At 52.9% G+C, this 16,690-nt stretch overlaps 9 protein-coding genes across 9 annotated transcripts; 6 read left to right on the forward strand and 3 right to left on the reverse strand.

Moving 5' to 3' along the window:
• BDV17DRAFT_257645 (uncharacterized protein) lies at positions 1 to 1,067 on the forward strand (the record flags this gene model as incomplete). The annotated part of the gene is made up of 1 exon (XM_073757218.1): positions 1 to 1,067. A coding segment is annotated over exon 1 (688 nt), but the record flags the coding sequence as incomplete, so codon positions are not given.
• Positions 1,068 to 2,564: 1,497 nt separating this feature from the next.
• BDV17DRAFT_257647 (beta-lactamase-like protein) lies at positions 2,565 to 4,442 on the forward strand. Its single transcript, XM_073757219.1, has 7 exons — positions 2,565 to 2,752; positions 2,808 to 2,895; positions 2,949 to 3,020; positions 3,075 to 3,408; positions 3,455 to 3,589; positions 3,641 to 3,667; positions 3,722 to 4,442. Exons 1-7 carry the CDS (start codon positions 2,647 to 2,649, stop codon positions 3,803 to 3,805), a joined length of 846 nt encoding a protein of 281 aa, XP_073617702.1. The 5' UTR covers positions 2,565 to 2,646; the 3' UTR covers positions 3,806 to 4,442.
• A 12-nt stretch (positions 4,443 to 4,454) lies between these two features.
• Positions 4,455 to 5,224, forward strand: BDV17DRAFT_27588 (putative mitochondrial inner membrane protease subunit 1). The gene is made up of 2 exons (XM_073759274.1): positions 4,455 to 4,910; positions 4,965 to 5,224. Exons 1-2 carry the CDS (start codon positions 4,539 to 4,541, stop codon positions 5,148 to 5,150), a joined length of 558 nt encoding a protein of 185 aa, XP_073617703.1. The 5' UTR covers positions 4,455 to 4,538; the 3' UTR covers positions 5,151 to 5,224.
• On the reverse strand, positions 5,124 to 6,641 carry BDV17DRAFT_27591 (mitochondrial 54S ribosomal protein mL38). The gene is made up of 2 exons (XM_073759279.1): positions 6,071 to 6,641; positions 5,124 to 6,023 (listed from the first exon to the last, which is right to left on the reverse strand). The coding sequence occupies exons 1-2, from the start codon at positions 6,600 to 6,602 to the stop codon at positions 5,299 to 5,301; spliced, it is 1,257 nt and encodes a 418-aa protein (XP_073617704.1). The 5' UTR covers positions 6,603 to 6,641; the 3' UTR covers positions 5,124 to 5,298.
• Positions 6,642 to 6,732: 91 nt separating this feature from the next.
• On the forward strand, positions 6,733 to 7,893 carry BDV17DRAFT_257652 (mitochondrial 54S ribosomal protein uL4m). The gene is made up of 2 exons (XM_073757220.1): positions 6,733 to 6,909; positions 6,961 to 7,893. Exons 1-2 carry the CDS (start codon positions 6,826 to 6,828, stop codon positions 7,738 to 7,740), a joined length of 864 nt encoding a protein of 287 aa, XP_073617705.1. The 5' UTR covers positions 6,733 to 6,825; the 3' UTR covers positions 7,741 to 7,893.
• A 234-nt stretch (positions 7,894 to 8,127) lies between these two features.
• BDV17DRAFT_257653 (mitochondrial 37S ribosomal mS47 domain-containing protein) lies at positions 8,128 to 9,897 on the forward strand. The gene is made up of 3 exons (XM_073757221.1): positions 8,128 to 8,322; positions 8,370 to 8,537; positions 8,598 to 9,897. Exons 1-3 carry the CDS (start codon positions 8,197 to 8,199, stop codon positions 9,807 to 9,809), a joined length of 1,506 nt encoding a protein of 501 aa, XP_073617706.1. The 5' UTR covers positions 8,128 to 8,196; the 3' UTR covers positions 9,810 to 9,897.
• A 127-nt stretch (positions 9,898 to 10,024) lies between these two features.
• BDV17DRAFT_27600 (putative iron-regulated transporter) lies at positions 10,025 to 11,960 on the forward strand. Its single transcript, XM_073759285.1, has 6 exons — positions 10,025 to 10,374; positions 10,456 to 10,619; positions 10,679 to 10,718; positions 10,795 to 10,955; positions 11,009 to 11,611; positions 11,672 to 11,960. Exons 1-6 carry the CDS (start codon positions 10,074 to 10,076, stop codon positions 11,909 to 11,911), a joined length of 1,509 nt encoding a protein of 502 aa, XP_073617707.1. The 5' UTR covers positions 10,025 to 10,073; the 3' UTR covers positions 11,912 to 11,960.
• Positions 11,824 to 14,167, reverse strand: BDV17DRAFT_27613 (Zn(II)2Cys6 transcription factor). The gene is made up of 3 exons (XM_073759300.1): positions 14,119 to 14,167; positions 13,094 to 14,062; positions 11,824 to 13,037 (listed from the first exon to the last, which is right to left on the reverse strand). Exons 1-3 carry the CDS (start codon positions 14,122 to 14,124, stop codon positions 12,009 to 12,011), a joined length of 2,004 nt encoding a protein of 667 aa, XP_073617708.1. The 5' UTR covers positions 14,125 to 14,167; the 3' UTR covers positions 11,824 to 12,008.
• A 255-nt stretch (positions 14,168 to 14,422) lies between these two features.
• On the reverse strand, positions 14,423 to 16,534 carry BDV17DRAFT_257660 (arylsulfatase). The gene is made up of 2 exons (XM_073757222.1): positions 16,224 to 16,534; positions 14,423 to 16,179 (listed from the first exon to the last, which is right to left on the reverse strand). Exons 1-2 carry the CDS (start codon positions 16,394 to 16,396, stop codon positions 14,502 to 14,504), a joined length of 1,851 nt encoding a protein of 616 aa, XP_073617709.1. The 5' UTR covers positions 16,397 to 16,534; the 3' UTR covers positions 14,423 to 14,501.
• Between the last annotated feature and the right edge of the window lie 156 nt (positions 16,535 to 16,690).

Here is a 16,690-nt window from a genome sequence, read left to right on the forward strand (position 1 = left end):
CTAGACTATACTTGTACGATATCATGGATCTAATCTAATGGTTTTCGGCAGGTTTTACACAGTTCAAGCCCGTTCCCTCGCCGAGGTAATAGCAAGGTTATGATCATATCTGGTGTGCTGACAGCTCATGCGATGCTGAAGATCAAGCTGGAATCAGTTGTATGGAGATTAATGCCAAATGGGGCAGGAATCTACAAGCCCCCAGCCGGGGGCTGAAATTGAGCTAAGCCTCAGGGACTCCTACCTGCAAATTCATCTTCCATAATGACAGACCTTCGACCACCCTGAATCTGAAGGAACAATAATGTCGACATGCTTCTCCCCAGACTCAGCGCGCGCCGGTCCGCCATAATCCTAACAACCTTCCTCCTCATCCTCCTCTACCTCCTGGCCACGCGCATCCCCCGCCTCACAAACTCCTACCTCTACGACCTCTCTTACGAGTCCTACTTCGATCGCCAATTTCGCGTCTACGTCATGACGTCCTCATGCGAGCGCTTCACATCCGACGCGGTAGCCCAGTTCCCCGCGACATCTCTAACACTCGTCCCTAACACCCCCACGACACCACAATGCGATGCGCTAGATCGCACGCAACTCCCCCTCCACTTTGACTCAGGTCAACGGGAAAAACTAAGTAAAGATGACCTCTTCCGCGAAAAGTACGCGCAAGCCCTCGACGCCTGCGCCGCAGGAAATCATGCGAAATGCCTCATCCTCGAAGACGACGTCGTCTTCCTGCATGCGCCCCAGCGTACGCGCGAGGTTCTAGTCGAGCATACGCTCCCCTTATTCAACGACGGCGAGGTCGATGCGTTTGATTGCACGAAGCGCGGGTGGGGGTGGCTTGGGTCGACGCACACGGGGATGGGCAGCCAGTGTCGTGTCTTCAGTAAACATGCGGCGCCGTGTTTGGGTCGTTGTTTGAGGGATCGGTATGGTGGGGATGAGTTGCAGCTTGATGCGGGCTTGGTGAGGTGTCAGGTTTTTTGTGGGTTGAGGCAGAAGAGGTTTTTGCTTGTTGTGCATGGGGGGTTAGGGAGTACGATGGAGAGGGTAGGGAGTTGAGTTGGGTGTTGTAGTTAGCTTTAGATACCCATGTCTTTGTTTGCTTGGCTAATTGATTGGCTACAGGTACCTGTCACTATGCTTTGAGAGGTTACACAGACTATCGGTCAAGTACTATAAAGGTTCTATTCAGGTGTTCCCGCTGGTGCCTACAAATGGGAACAGGCACGTCAGTAAACTTAGGTATTTAGACGGAAAGAAAGGGCAACATCACAACTCAAGGCTTCTAATTTGTTTCCTGAATCAAGCAGCTGTTCATTTTTACATCCATTTGGCCCCGGCCATGACGTACTTGTTCCCGATGCAGACTGTAGAGTTTTGGATTCAGTTTGAGCATGCGCTGCTCTTGCTAAAACCATCCTACGGACAGTATCTATGCCGGCACGGACATGCGTGACTCAATTAAACGACATTCCATTGACCTGAAATGCTGATCGCACCAATGTTTCCGGCAACAGCCAGATCTCAAACATACTCATTTGGATGGACGCCCATACCGTAACCGATCATGGTCGTCGCAACTGTGCATGGACCGATGAATCCATGTGGCGCTCCTGCATGCCGGTGTCCGCGAGCAAACGGGATTTCTCTGAAACGGGACGAGCCGCGGCAGGTGAACGGTATCAGGTGCCGCGATTGTTGTTGTTGTTGTTGTTGTTGTTGTTGTTATCTCCTAGACCATGGGACAGGCTTTGGTTAGCAGCTCTAACCCAGATCGATGGGGCAAATATTGAGTCCGGAGGTGCTGCCCTCTCATAGTTCTGAGATCCGTCTTCTTCGCGAGTATTACCCGCTGGATATTGGGCTCTCTCTAAGCAAGGACATTAAAGCAAGCCTAGTTAATGGGGATCAGTCACAGCTCTTTTCGGGGGGCCGGACATAGTTCAAGTCCCAGCCCCCCGTATAGCGCAAGCTTCTCCAAGGACTCATCGTAACAAGCGAGAAGGAAGCGTTCACCAAGCCAGCATCGTGCAGGATACAACATTCAATCGGCTCCTGTATCCGTCCTCTCGTCGAATAGCCGCGTGGAAACGAGATGGTCATCAATCACAATCAAAGCCAACTTTCAAGCATGTCCAGACCACCATTCCACTTCAGCGCTCTCTTGATACTGGATCGCAGGCGCAGCATGAATTCGTTCCAGTCTGTATGGCTCTTGTATGCCCATCGGTAGTCGACGTAGCCCTAGGCGCAATGGCCCTCCTCAGACAGACGCTCCTCGAGCCGCTCGGCTGTTTTGAGCCACGCGCTCCTATAAGGTCAGCGCGAAGGCTACCTTTGGTGGCAGATATTGCTCAGGAATGAGGATGTCGACTCAGTATGCTTAAAATGTTGAGGACGGTGTTTTGAGTGCAATCAGGAGCACCCCCATTCTCGTAGTTGGAGAAACAAGCCACAGTGGCTGAAGCTCACCCCAGCCTATGAGGTCATGTCCATTTCACACTCAAGCCGCGGTCGGAGATGAGCTAGGATTATCGGACTTCAAGCTACTCTTAGTGAGCTGTCCCGCATTATTAATTGCAGACGCAGACACTGGACAGATAGCTTACTGCCTACCACCATTCGAGTCAATCGTCGATGAGCTTCATACGTACCACACGGCCATTCCACAAGGTCCTTGCTCGTTCACTCAATTCGTCACTGCCACAATCCAGAGCCATGCATATTCAGTCGCTGCCTATGTGTATGGCGTCACCTCTTTTGACCTTGATGAACTTTCGGTTGATGATGCTGGATAGGGATTGGGAAGGGTAACAACTATGCCTACCTTGTGACAGATGAGCCGACAAAGCAGTCGATCATTATTGACCCTGCTAATCCTCCTGAGTAAGTCGCATAGGTGACTGTATATATAGTGCAGTCAAGCTGACCATTTGCAGGGTCGTCCCAGAACTAGAGTCCCAAACAAAAGCCGGAAAGATCAACCTCACAGCCATCGTAAACACACATCAGTATGCTCCCCTCTCACGTCTCTTCTACACAACCTGATAACTGACAACAACCAGCCACTGGGACCACGCAGGCGGAAACAACGAAGTCCTGAAGACCTTTAAAGTCCCCATAATCGGCGGCAAAGACTGCCAATCCGTGACGAAGACCCCAAGCCACGGTGAGACCTTCAAGATCGGAGACCGCATCTCCGTGACGGCCCTGCACACGCCTTGCCACACGCAAGATAGCATTTGCTATTTCATGCAGGATGGTGACGAGAAGGCCGTGTTTACGGGCGATACACTGTTCATCGGTGGATGCGGACGATTCTTCGAGGGGACTGCGCCGGAAATGAACAAGGCGTTGAATGAGACGTTGGCTAAGTTGCCGGATGACACGAGGGTTTATGTATGTCTTCATCTACTGGGGGGTTTAAGAGTGCTGACGATTGCAGCCCGGACACGAGTATACCAAGGGCAACGTTAAGTTCTGCCTTGCTGTGTCGCAGACCGAGCCCATTAAGAAGCTGGAAGCGTTTGCGAACGCGAACCAGCAGACACAGGGCAAGTTTACCATTGGAGATGAGAAGGTATGGCCCGGCGAAGTGCAGTTGACTTCAACTTGGCTAATGATTATCTAGCTTCACAACGTCTTCATGCGAGTCACGGTACGTTTCCTTCCCCAGAAACATTGAGAATCAACACTGACAAGACCTTTCTAGGACCCCGAGATACAGAAGAAAACAGGCAAGGCGGACCCCATCGATGTCATGGCCGCTCTGCGGGAGATGAAGAACGCGATGTAGGAGCTCAAAACACAAAGTATTTACAGCAAGAATATGAACCAAGGCAAATTGGAATAACTTCATTAATCCTACAACTATCCTAGATTCATGATAATATTTGTCTCCCGTCTTACCACCCAGCCTCCCATTCCCATAGTTAAATGGGGTCCAAGCCGGGCTATCGTTCAGGGACTCTGGCTCGAAGCCAGATCTGAGCATGTTCATCTTGCTTCTCTGTCCACACTCACTCGCTCTGGTGTTGAATTTCGGCAGCGGTGAGCTCTAGCAATTTAGAAGCTGTTGGAAAAAGGAAACATAATAAAGCAAAGAAAACAAACAATGTCTAGCTATGTCGGATGAGTGAGGGGTAGTCAACGGGAGCATTGGCAGACAATCAATCAGGGCAACATTAAGCACCTGGGAATCATGTCCAATTCCATGAATGCATGTCCAGTCGACTGAATCAATTGAATCCAGCGACCAAAGCCCCAACGATTGCGGTGTTGTTGTCGACACCAAATAATAATAATTTCGCGGGCAGATGAAGAAAGAAGAGAAGATGCGGCCCCGAAAATCTCTTTAAAGCTGGTCCATCACGTGACATTTAGTATCTCCGATCCGGCTCCGCTTCAACTAGATACTCTGGATCATACAATTCAAGGCGACTCCCCGGAAAACAAAAGCCACGAGACCCAATGCCATGAAATCAACCCCCAAACTGTCGCTGCAACGATTATAGTCACGCACCACCGAAATGGCCCCCCCGGCGGACCGCCTAATCCGCTACCTCCTCCGAACAACACACCCCGGCGCCATATTCCGAAAAGTCTATTACGGCCTCGGCGCAGCCGCAGCAGGCGGCCTATTCTGGGAGAATGTGCTTATGATCCAGTTATCCGAGGGCCCCTCGATGTATCCGACCTTCTCGCCGCGGGGCGACTACCTCCTCATCTCGAAACTGCACAAGCACGGCCGCGGCATTGAAGTCGGGGATGTCGTGCGCTTCTGGCATCCGAGCTTTGTAGGCGTGTATGGGGCGAAGCGCGTGCTTGGGATGCCGGGGGATTTTGTTTGTCGTGATCAGGCGCTTGGGACAGAGGCTGGGAGGACGGGGGAGATGATTCGGGTGGGTTCTTTTCTCTACCATTTCTTTTCTTCGTTCTGACTTGAACGTTGTTAGGTACCGGAAGGACATGTTTACGTAGGCGGGGATAATCTGCCTTGGTCGAGGGATTCGAGGAACTATGGGCCTCTTCCGATGGGGTTGATTAATGGGAAGGTAGTCGCGCGGGTTTGGCCGCCGTCGAGGATGCAGTGGGTGGAGAATCCGCTGAAGCCGGTTGAAGATGTGAAGGGCTTGGAGTGAACGAGCGCAGGGCTTGGTTCTGTATAGTATACGCGCATCATGGAGTTTGGGTTTGGAGTTGGTATTCGAACGGTTGCTATATTCATACATGTGATTGTACAGTACATCTAGAGAAGAAATGCGATAAAAAGATATCGATGGCAGCAGATTACCGCATGGTGACGGGGTTCCTGCGCTTGTAAGGTAGGGCCTCGCTTCGCTTGCGCCGCAGTTCCATCTCGGCTTCAGGGAAGCCAATTTGCTTCATGACTGCCCCTGTATCCTCGTCCCAAATGGTTCGGAAAAGGTGTGCTCCAATGGCCTTGAGGTGATACCGCGCTTGTAACGTGCGAAGAAGCGTGTTGTCGCGATCAGCCTCCTTGGCCTTGAGGGCCGCAAAGTCCAGAGGCTTAGCCTCCTTCTGCTCCAGGATGAAGAGCGACAGACGATGGTATGGACTGCCCTTTTGAGCAACGGGAGGCAGCCATGGGAGGACGACCTGCGACTCGGGCGAGAGCGCGGAAAGGTCGACCTTGGTGTTAAGAGCCGAGATGGGGATGTTAACGGCGAGGTAGTGCGTCTTGTAGTCGAAGCTGTTTGTCTCGACGTTGGGAACATCCGAGTCCACGACAGCGATAGTCACCAGCCTCTCTTCGCCGTCAAACACTTGAATGTCGAGTTTGGGGGCAGTGCTGCTGACTTGGGAGTTGACAAACTCTCCCGGTTGCACAATCCTTCTGTTGAAATAGAGCTTGGCGTCGACAATCGGGTCGCAATGGGGAAGGACGTCAGGAATGGAGTTCATCTGGGTGATTCGCTGAACGAGAATCTTGCGACGGTACTCTCTCCATTTCTGATCGGCGAGGTAGCGGTAGATCGGTTTGCTCATGTCACCTACACAGTTAGCATCAAGTCACATTCAATGAGCCGAGATGAAATACCTTGTCCATCCTCGAACTTCCTCTTGACTAGAGGGTCGTTGATATCTGCAAGGACCTGGAGTCTCTCGAGATGTACCTCCAACGCACGCAGCTTAGAGTATGTAGAATGCTTCGTGCGCTCCTCCTCCGGCAGTGCCTGGATCTTAGCAATCTTCTCGCTTGTCGTTGCGATTTCCTTGAGCTTCTCCTCCCGATCGGCAAGTAAAACTTTCCGTGCTTCCTGGAAACATTGATACGGCAGCTGTTCGAAAGGCACGCTGGGCGCGCCCTGCAACGCGACACGACGTCGACGAGATCCGACAGGCAAGATGCCTTGTCGCATCAGCCTTTTCTCCAAGCGTGGACTTGATACTAATGACGGGTCAGGCGACTTATAGAAGGCCTGTTTCGAGGTTTCGGCCTGGGCTTCCTCCTGGACGGCGGTCGTGGTCTGGAAGGTGCGCGTCTGCAGCTGGATGCGGGGCAGACCCCTCATTGACGATTTCTGAAGGCATTGGATGAGAGGTCTTGAGGCCCGCTCATAATGGGCCATTGTGCTGGAATGAGAAATTGGAGTTGGGTGTGGGAGACGGTGGTCGGGTCGGCTTGCTGGCGATGCTGAGGAACTCTGGCCGGACACTTTTTTTTCCCGGCGCCAAGCCTCACCACTAGTGCCAAACCACCACCTCGACTGAACTTTTGGCTGTTTCAATCAGACCGATCGACCTCCGGCTTGGAATCATACCGCTCAATTGCTTTCATTTCAAGCCGTCACAATGGCCGGGAGCAGCGCTTTTGGCACCTTCAAATGGCTATCTCGCACCTCACGGAGTCTCCTTTCTGGAGCTGAAGCCACGACAGTATGCCTCACGTCCGGCTCCCAAGGAGCATTCAGAACTGATTATGTTTAGCAACGGTGCCTTTCACGGTCGATGGCCACAGAAACATCAGCTGCCACGGACGAACCCCTCTCTCGAGAAGCCCTCCTCGCGAAGTGGGCTCCGAAACCTGTCCTGACGACAACCTACTCCTTCCCTTCGATGGAGCCGGTCAGATTTGTGGAATACCAACGCGACCAGCTCATGATGCCGCTACGAAAAGACATCCTACACCGCGCTGTTGTATACGAAGGTGACATGACCCGGCAGGGTACAGCAAGCACCAAGTGGAGGTCCGAGGTGCACGGAAGTAATCGCAAGATCCAAGCGCAAAAGGGGTCCGGAAGGGCGCGCGTTGGTGACAAGAAATCGCCCATTCGCAAGGGTGGAGGTGTCGCTTTCGGTCCTCACCCACGAGATTTCTCTTCTGGGCTCCCGCAAAAGATCTACGACCAGGCCTGGCGAATTGCACTCAGCTACCGGTACAGACGGGGGCAACTCATCATTATCGACGACAAAATCGGCATTCCGGAAGATGCTACGCCGCATCTGATCAAGGAAATCTTCAAAGTCAACCGTTGGGGAAGGGAATTCGGCCGGTCAACTTTGATCACAGACTTGGAGAATAAGCGGCTGTTCGAGACGGTGCGCGGAGTTGGGGAGCACGCAAAGATTCTGGACCGTCAAGACGTGGATGTGAAGGACCTGTTGGAGACCGGGCGGTTGATTGTGGAGAAGTCGGCTTTGGACATCATTCTGAACCAGCACTCAAGGGACCTGAAGAGCAAGCCGGCGGTGGCTACATATAACTAGGCATGCGCGGGGCTTGTTTAGTTTCATTAACAGTCAAATGACTGGATGTACAAATAGTATACTTTCAATATTGTATGAATGACTTTGCTTGTTTACTTTCATTAGCACATGTTGATTGAATGTCGAGTTTGAGATGTTCGAAGCAGTCTGTACGACAGCACATTCCCAACTATACAGAGTAGAATAGGTACTACCTCGATTATCTTCGAAAAAATATATACAAATTCATTCAAATGTATCTAGATACGTATTTCATTACTATCGTTGTAAGAGCTCGGTTCGCTTTCAGTCGGCGGCGGAGAAAAACTTCCGAGGTCGAAAATCCTCTAACTTGCGGAGTTCCAACCGATCGTCTTTCCGTCACGACCCCGAGTATCTGACTTATATCTTTGTTCGCCCTCGGCTTCCCCTCCCTCCCTTCCCCTCCTTCTTCTCCCCAGGCTGTGGGTCTGCCTCATGTTGCTTCGACACAGCTTTTCCCGGTCTCCGACGCCGTCGAGCTGGCTCTCGCGGATATCACCAGCACGCACCATGCCTCTTCGCGCCAAGGTCACCAACCCAGCTTTCACGGCGTCATCCAAGGTATCTATACTGCTGACTATCTACTTATGACGAGCTAACGATGGTAGATGTCGACCGCGACAGATTCGCAGACTCCTCACGAGCTCCCCGGAGACGAGCCCGACGATGTCCTCTTCAATTCGCTGTACGGAGTGCGCCTGGTGGAACTCAACAGACCGAAGAAGCTCAACTCGATGAACGGCTCGATGGCCAGAAAGATTCTTCCTCGACTCAAGGTTGGACATGATAGCTACTGCAATTATGGGAGCATCGCTAAGCATAAATGGTTGATATAGGAGTACGAAAAATCTCAACTGGCCAACATCATCATGCTCGCGGGAGCTGGCGAAAAGGCTTTCTGCGCCGGCGGCGACGTGGCTGCTCTCGCGCTACAAAACGAAACAGGTCCTGAAGGACAGCAGGCATCAGCGGACTTCTTCCGATTTGAATACAAGCTCGACCACCTCATCGCAAACTACTCAAAACCCATCATCTCCGTCATGGACGGCATTACCATGGGTGGTGGTGTTGGGCTCAGCGTTCACGCCCCGTTCCGTATCGCGACCGAGCGCACCGTTTTCGCCATGCCCGAAACGACCATCGGGTTCTTCCCTGACGTTGGCGGTTCCTTCTTCCTTCCCCGCCTTGACGGCGAGATCGGTACCTATCTCGCGTTGACGTCGGAGCGCCTGTCCGGCGTTCAAGCGCTGTACGCGGGCATTGCTACACACTACTTTGATTCCAGTGTTCTGGGCAACCTGACGGCTCGTCTGTCAGAACTGATCTTCCGCGACCACGCCAGTCTCAGCGAGCGGTTACACCTGGTTAACCGCACAATGGCCGAGTTCTCCACGGGCCTTCCTGATGAGCAGATCAAGTTGGGCGGAAGTCTGCGCCAGGCAATTGACAGATGTTTCCGCCATGACACGGTGGAAGAGATACTGCGAGCACTGGAAAACGAGACGGTGCACACGAAATGGGCACAGAAGACGCTAGAGACCATCTCTCAGCGGTCACCAACGTCCCTCAAAGTCACATTGCGCCAGCTGCGCCTGGGACGCAACTGGGATATTGCTGAGACGTTCCAGCGTGAGTGTGAGGTTGCTGCCCATTTCATGCGCCACCCCGACTTTGTCGAGGGCGTCAAGGCCCGTCTCATGTCCAAGCCTCCGCGCCAGGCAAACTGGCAGCCTGCGACACTGGACGAGGTCACCCACAAGCAAACCGAGAAGTTCTTCGAACTCCCTGAAGGCGAGAAGCGCATGACACTTGTGACCGAGGGTAACTACCGCGAGTACCCACACAAATACACACTGCCCAGCGAGAAGGAGATCCACAGATATGTACAGACGGCTCCCAAGTCCAAGGAGGATGTCATCAACCACTTCCTGACTCAGTTTGACCACAAGGACGGTGTTAAGGAGAAGGTGAGAGAGGTGCTCCACCGACAGACCAAGGAGACTCTCGATGGCGTGCGATGGAACGAAAAGGGCGAAAAGAGTCAGTAGACGGAGCTGGTTTGGTAGACTGCTTGTATATCACATTATTTACTTTTTAGTATGGACAATGGACGGTAATCAACACACAAGCTCAAAATATACCCCGGATACATTGAATGTAGAGAAATGACCCGCCCGCCTAGCCGAGTGGTCTAATAGGCCCTCAACCTCAAGGTCACCCAGCATCTATCTATTTTCTATCTACATCCATCAACAAACCAAAATAAAAACCACCATCCATTCCCTCCATAACTGGTCAAGCCTTCCACCAACATGGAATCTGAACCTCTACTTCCCAATCCCAACGAGCCCGCCCCCCCATCTCTACCCTCTCCCACTAGCAACAACAACAAAATCCTCCTCCGCTTTTACACCTCGCACACCCTCTCAACATGGAACTCGCGCATGTTCGAGTTCGGCGCCGTCGTCTTCCTAGCCTCAATATACCCTGATACGCTCCTCTACGCGTCAATCTACGCACTTGTTCGCTCGCTCTTCGCAGTCTTGTTCTCGTCGGCGCTTGGGACTCTCGTTGATCGGGTTGATCGGTTGGTGAGTATTCGGTGGTCGATCAGTAAGTCACTTTCTTCTTTCTTCTTCTTTTCAAACACGGAGTCAAGATTCTCGAGAGAAAAATGCTGACTGGTTTGCACAGTATGGCAACGACTCCCCGTCGCAGTATCGTGCGTTTGTCTGGGGCTACTACTCACTTCGCCACCGGCCCATCTATCATGGATGTTGTTTGTATCGTTAGTTCTGCTAGCTGGTGTCGAGAAGCTAGCTTCGACGGCTAATACAGTGGCTGTTGAGCGGGATTGGGTACGTGAATTTATTCTATCCCTGCTGGCTTCTAAGGCCCATCTAACGTGCTGCGCTAGGCCGTGGTGATTTCGGATTCTCTGAATGTCTCGAGGCAAGGTACCTACTTTCTCCTACCCCGTACATTCCTTGACAGCGTATATGATCATGATATAGCTAACTGAACTCTATTCAGATCTAAACGCAACAATGAGACGAATCGACCTCTTCTGCAAGCTTGTTGCTCCCCTGGTGGTTTCGCTCATGGACGGGCTGCTCTCGACGAAGATTGCAATTTGGGGTGTCCTGGGGCTGAATGTCGCTGTTGTATTGGTTGAGTATTTCGCTATTGCACAGGTATGTATATCTTTGGATTTAAGCTCTAGGACTACGCTTACAGGGTAGAATAGGTATATCATTCAGTCCCCCAACTAGATCGAAGGAGGGAAAATCAAGACGCCCACGACATTGAGGACGAGGGCTCAAGGGAAGACGAAAACGAAAACGAAGACAGACTCCACGATGAAGAACACCACCCAGGACCAGAACCCCACCCCCTCCTCCAAACAATAACCCACCAAGCCCGCCGCACCCTCTTCCCCTGGCACGAATACACAACCGCACCCGTCTTCCTCCCCTCCCTCTCCCTAAGTCTCCTCTACCTAACCGTCCTCTCCTTCGGCCCCACAATGGTAACCTTCCTGCTGCATTCCGGATTTACCTCGATCCAGGTAAGCGCGATGCGCATTGGCGCTGTTGTATTCGAGATCTCAGGGACGGTCGTTGCGCCGCTCTTAATGGATCGGATTGGACCGGTGAGGTCCGGACTGTGGTTTTTGAATTGGCAGTTTGGGACACTTGCTGCTGCGGTGGCTGCCTTTGTTTGGGCTCCTCATGGTGTTGGGGATGGGGGTATGGCGAGGATCGTAGCGGGGGTTCTTGTGGCGGGGGTCGCGATGAGTAGGCTTGGTCTTTGGGGGTTTGATTTGGCGGTGCAGTTTCTTGTTCAGGAGGTACGTACCCCTCCCAACAATTTCTAATAATACCCCTCATAGCAGTTCTGATCCATCTAGGGAATCCCCCCATCCTCACGATCCCGCTTCTCCTCAACGGAAATGGCACTGCAAAGCGTCTTCGAGATGCTCTCGTTCGCAACAACGATTATCTTCCAGGCCCCCGAGCAGTTCAAGTACCCCGTGTACATCAGCTACGGAGCCATCGGACTCGCAGCGGTATGTTTTGCGGCGTATGTCCGCAGGGAAAGGGGGCATTTGCTGCATACGAGTAAGTGTATGGGGGATAGTAGGATTTGATACTCCTTTTCTCTCTTAATCTGAGCTTGGGGAGTAGAAATTTACAGGTCTATCTATATATGTATATAGAAATGAAATTAAATGGGACTGGATTGAATCAGATCATAACAAAAAAATCCACAAAAAGCTCTCTCCGCACACACCTCGAATCCGCCCACGTCCTGCTCTTACCCTGGCGCCTTGTCATCTCCTCTAGTAATACAAGCGCCTTGCGTATATTCGGATGCACCATTCCTCTTTCTCTCCCCTTTCCAGGACCGAGAGCCGCCATGCGCTGCATCTCGGAGATGATCCAGCGGCGCTGCTCGATTGAGCCTTCTAAGGCTGCGATAAAGAGCGGCCAGATTAGGCTTATTGGGATTGAGGATGGTTCTGAGTCTGGGTTGATTTTGTTGTTAGAGGAGGAGGTTGAGGTGGAGGAGGAGGAGGTAGAACAACAACTTTCCTCCCTCGCCAAAAAAATAATCTGATCCACAGCCCGATAGACTCGATCCGTCCTCGGATAAATTGCAAACGCCACGCGATGGAGGTAAACAAACAAAGCCAAAAAGTTCGCAACGTAAGACCTGAACGTGCGGACTATAGATCTCGCTAGGGTCGGAGATAGGCTTTCTAAAAGGCATTCCTCGTCTGCTGGAGTGGAGGTGTAGAGTTCCAGTATTTTGGGCCGCTTATTCCAGAGGGCCTCGAGGTCGCCGGAGACGGTGTGTGCGATTTGTAGGACTTCGAATTCGTCGGAGACGGTGCCCCGGCTTCGGTGGTGGAGGTCGATTGTTATTATGCGGCGGGTGAGTTGTTGTGTTGCTAGGAAGAAGGTGAAGGCTGGGGAGGTGATGGTTTGGGTTATTAGGTAGGTTGGTGAGGGGGTGGGGAGGTCGTTATCTGGTGAGGTTGTGTTTGAGGAGGGTGTAGTTTCGTTGGAGGATGGAGTGAGGCTTGCTAGGTCGGCGAGAGGGTCGCCGTCTCGTCCTGCAATGAGTGATTTGATATCGAGGAGAAAGACCCATGACGCGATGAGGTGGGCTAGCCCGGTCCAGGATTGTGTTCGGTTGTGAAAGCGTTGGATGAGGAGGTATGCCGTTTGGAGGAAGGGAGTTGCTGGGCGCCAGTTCTCACGGGATATAAGCTGTTGAACGTCAGCCTGCTACATTCACTACCAGTACAGTAGGGTAGAGGACGCACCTCAGCCAACATAAGCAGCAAAACACTCATAAACACCCTCTTCAGCAGCCTCTCGCTGACATCCCCCATTAAACAAGCCTGGATCTCCGAGCTGGCCTGCGCATGATACGTCGGTCCCAGCTTCCAGCTCGTCCCGTCAATCCATGCCTTATTCATATCCGAGTAGCAGTATACTGCCAGGAGAAGTGCACGACAACCCGTCGATTCATTGATTATAACGTCACTCACATGGTTCCATTCCAGGTCGATCGGCCCAAAGATCGTAGGCGGAGGTCTGCTGTCCCTGAAATGCTCGAGTAGTTCCTCCTCCCAGACCTCTTCCCTGCTTGAACCTTGAAGAGGTTCTGGCTCTGGCTCGGATAGAATCCCGACGGTATCTACCTCCTCAGAATCCCAGGGTATTTGCCGTTCGTTGTGAAAAAGACCACGATCTATCTCAGGTACAGGCATAGCCGCCGCAGAGGCAACAGTCCCCCCATTTGTGAGATCGAGGTGCTTCTGCTGGAGGTCAGAGGTAATTTCGCCAATAAAACTCAGCATATCGAATGGTATAGGAAAGTCCATCGATTGTCCTTCGCTCGCAGGTGGGAGAGCGGGATGCTGCTGCGTCGGAAAATGAGGTACTTCAGACCGAGATTTGTTCAAATTCAAATTCACTACTGGGTTTGCGTTCCTCGCTGATGAAAATTCCTCACCCTCCCGTCCTTGCTGCTGCTCCATAATCGTCTCCATCTCCATGTCGACCGTTGCACTCGAACTGGACCTCGCGCGCCCCTGTGCCGACGCCGCAGCCGGCGCCCGTAGTCCGGGGATAATAACATTCTTATAAGCACACTGCAATCGCAGTCGCGTGCAATTAGCGCAAGTAGGCTTCGCTTCGTCGCAGCGGACTTTGCGCGCTCGGCAGGTGAGGCAGCCCGTGCGGCGGCGGGGTCCGGACCGGCCGGGGCCCCGGGCTCGAGGGGGTGTCTGATGGAGTATTAGGGGTTTTTGATTCTCTGGGGAGGGGAGCTGCGAGAGCGTACCTCCATTTATGTTGGCGACTTTTAAAAGGGGAAGGATGTGGTGCACGTGGTTGTTGAAGGTGAGTGTTGATTGCGGGGAAGGATGCCGTCTCCGCAGGCTTACGTAGATCTATACAAGACACGAAGCATACCATCTACCCATTCCGTCGAGGATGAAGAATTATAGATGGCGTTCAATATGTCCCTAAATGCCGTCTCGATGATGACAGGTGCACTAAGTTGATCGTGGCGAGGTTCTGCAGGGTTTGAGTGTTGTAAAAGACAGGCATCTCGCTTCTTCCCAACACTACTTCAGAATCAAAAGTTATTTGATAAAGTTCGTTTCATTCGTTATGTGCATATGAGAGCTATCTCGTAGCTATCCCGTAAGTATATAAAAAAAACTAAAACTGCTTAACCCTCCTCTCAAACCGCGGCGGCTTCCGCATAAACCTCTCCGGCTCATCCCTCGCCCCAACCTTCCAATAATCATATTCCATCCACGCATTCTCCGGCATCTGCGCCTCTGTAGCCTCCAAAAAGTCTCCCAGATCCGGATTCAGCGGAATAACACCGGTCTCGATAACATATTGGTCCCAAAGCTTGAGCAGTTTCGCTAACCGCTCCGGTTCCTTCTCGGATAGGTCATTCACCTCCCCTGGGTCTTCGACGAGGTTATAAAGCTGCCACTTCTCAGGGCCCTTAGGCTTTGGGATATACACGATTTTCCAGTCGCCGAAGCGCAATGCTGCGCGGCCGCATGTTTCCCAGCCCTGGATGAAGTCCTTCTCGTGGATGCGGGGTGCGGTGCCCTCTGCCCAGGCGTGGAAGGATTTGCCGCGCATGGGGACGATCTCCCGGCCTTGGTAGGTTGGCGCGGGGTGGGATAAGCCGGCCATGGAGAGGATGGAGGGTGCTAGGTCCATGACTGTTGCGAATTGATCGGTTATAGAGCCGCCGCGGGCGATGTCTGCTGCGGATACGGACGTAGGGAAGCGCGCGAGGAATGGGACGCGCACGCCGCCTTCTGTCGTGTACGCTTTGTATAGCCTCGACGGTGCAGTGGCTGCCTGCGCCCAGCGCGGACCATACCAGATGAACGAGTTGCCGTTGCCGAGGTTCTCGTAGCTGTTGTCGTAGTATTTCAGCAGGTGTGGGAGGACACCGCTCTGGACGAGCGGGTATGCCTCGTATGCAGCGCCCTCGGCGCCATTATCGGACATGAAGCAGACAAATGTGTTGTCCAACTCATCAATTGACTCGAGGTAGTCGACGACCTTGCCGACGTTGGCGTCAATGGCCTCGACCATCCCCGCGAAGACTTCCATCGCGCGGCAGGAGAGTTTCTTCTCCTCGGGTGTAAGTGTTTCCCAGGGCTTACCTTCGCCTTCGTCTACGACGACAGGGTGTGGCTCGACATCCTGCCGGATCATGCCGAGGGCTTTGAGGCGCTCGAGGCGTTTCTGGCGGAGGGCGTCGGGCCCGTCATCGTAGACGCCGATGTAGTTATCTATGTACTCGCGCGGTGCTTGTAGCGGCCAATGCGGGGCTGTGAAGGGGAGGTACGCGAAGAACGGCTTATCCTCGTCTGCCTTTTTGTTCTTGTGCCAGTCGGATAGATACTCGCGCAGTTTATCGCCGTACCCGTCGGACGAGTACCACCCGTCAGGCAGTTGGCGGACGTACTTGTCGTCTTCCATATGTAGAGCGATGTAGCTCGCCTCCAGGAACGTGGGCGTCTCGTCCTGGCCCTTGAGTTGGGGCTCAAATGCATAGTGGTTTGAGCAGGCCGGCAGATGGGCAAGAGATCGGTCGAACCCGCGCTTAAAGGGCGCACGCTCTGGCGTAAGACCCAGATGCCATTTTCCAGACATGAGGGTGTGGTAGCCCGCATCGCGCAGAATCTCGGGGAGTGCAACGACGCGCTCGTTGAGGTACCCTTCGTATCCCGGCATTCCACGCTGGGGCGCCGTGTCTGTGCTCGATCCCTTGGGGCCGTTCTGGCCGGATATGTTTGTCCATTCGATGAGGTTCCCTAGGCCTGCGACGTGGTGGTCGGTGCCGGTCATGATCATGGCGCGAGTGGGACTGTTTCGTTAGTGGCATTTGCTAAGCTGGGGGTCAAGACGTACGAGCACGCAGCAGCAGCATGAAAGTCCGTGAAGCGCACGCCTTGCTGGGCTATCTTGTCGATGTTAGGGGTGCGAATCTCGCTGCCGAAGCAGCCAATGTCGGAGAAGCCCAGGTCATCGGCGACGATGACGAGGAAGTTGGGGCGTTTAGCTGGAGCTGGAGCCATGGTGTTCTCTGTAGAGAGGAGACAAGAGTTGGACGCTGGAGCTCCATGATGAATAGCAGCAGCAACAGCAGCAGTAAATAGCAGCACAGTATCAGATGATCGACGTCGGCTGTCGGCAGAGAAGCAGCAGAGAAAGAGGGGAAACTCTTCTCTATCGATAAGGAAGTTGTCACCTTTGGAGCCGATGGTGTCATTTCGGCTGTCGGCTACTTTTCCCTGTACAGCCCCATACTCCTGGCGTCAACGAGTCATGGAACGCACATAAACTTAAGCCTTGGGGACCACATGGTTGCA

This window comes from Aspergillus undulatus (genome assembly GCF_047715775.1).
Source record: "Aspergillus undulatus strain CBS 261.88 unplaced genomic scaffold BDV17scaffold_12, whole genome shotgun sequence".
Lineage (NCBI taxonomy): Eukaryota > Fungi > Ascomycota > Eurotiomycetes > Eurotiales > Aspergillaceae > Aspergillus > Aspergillus undulatus.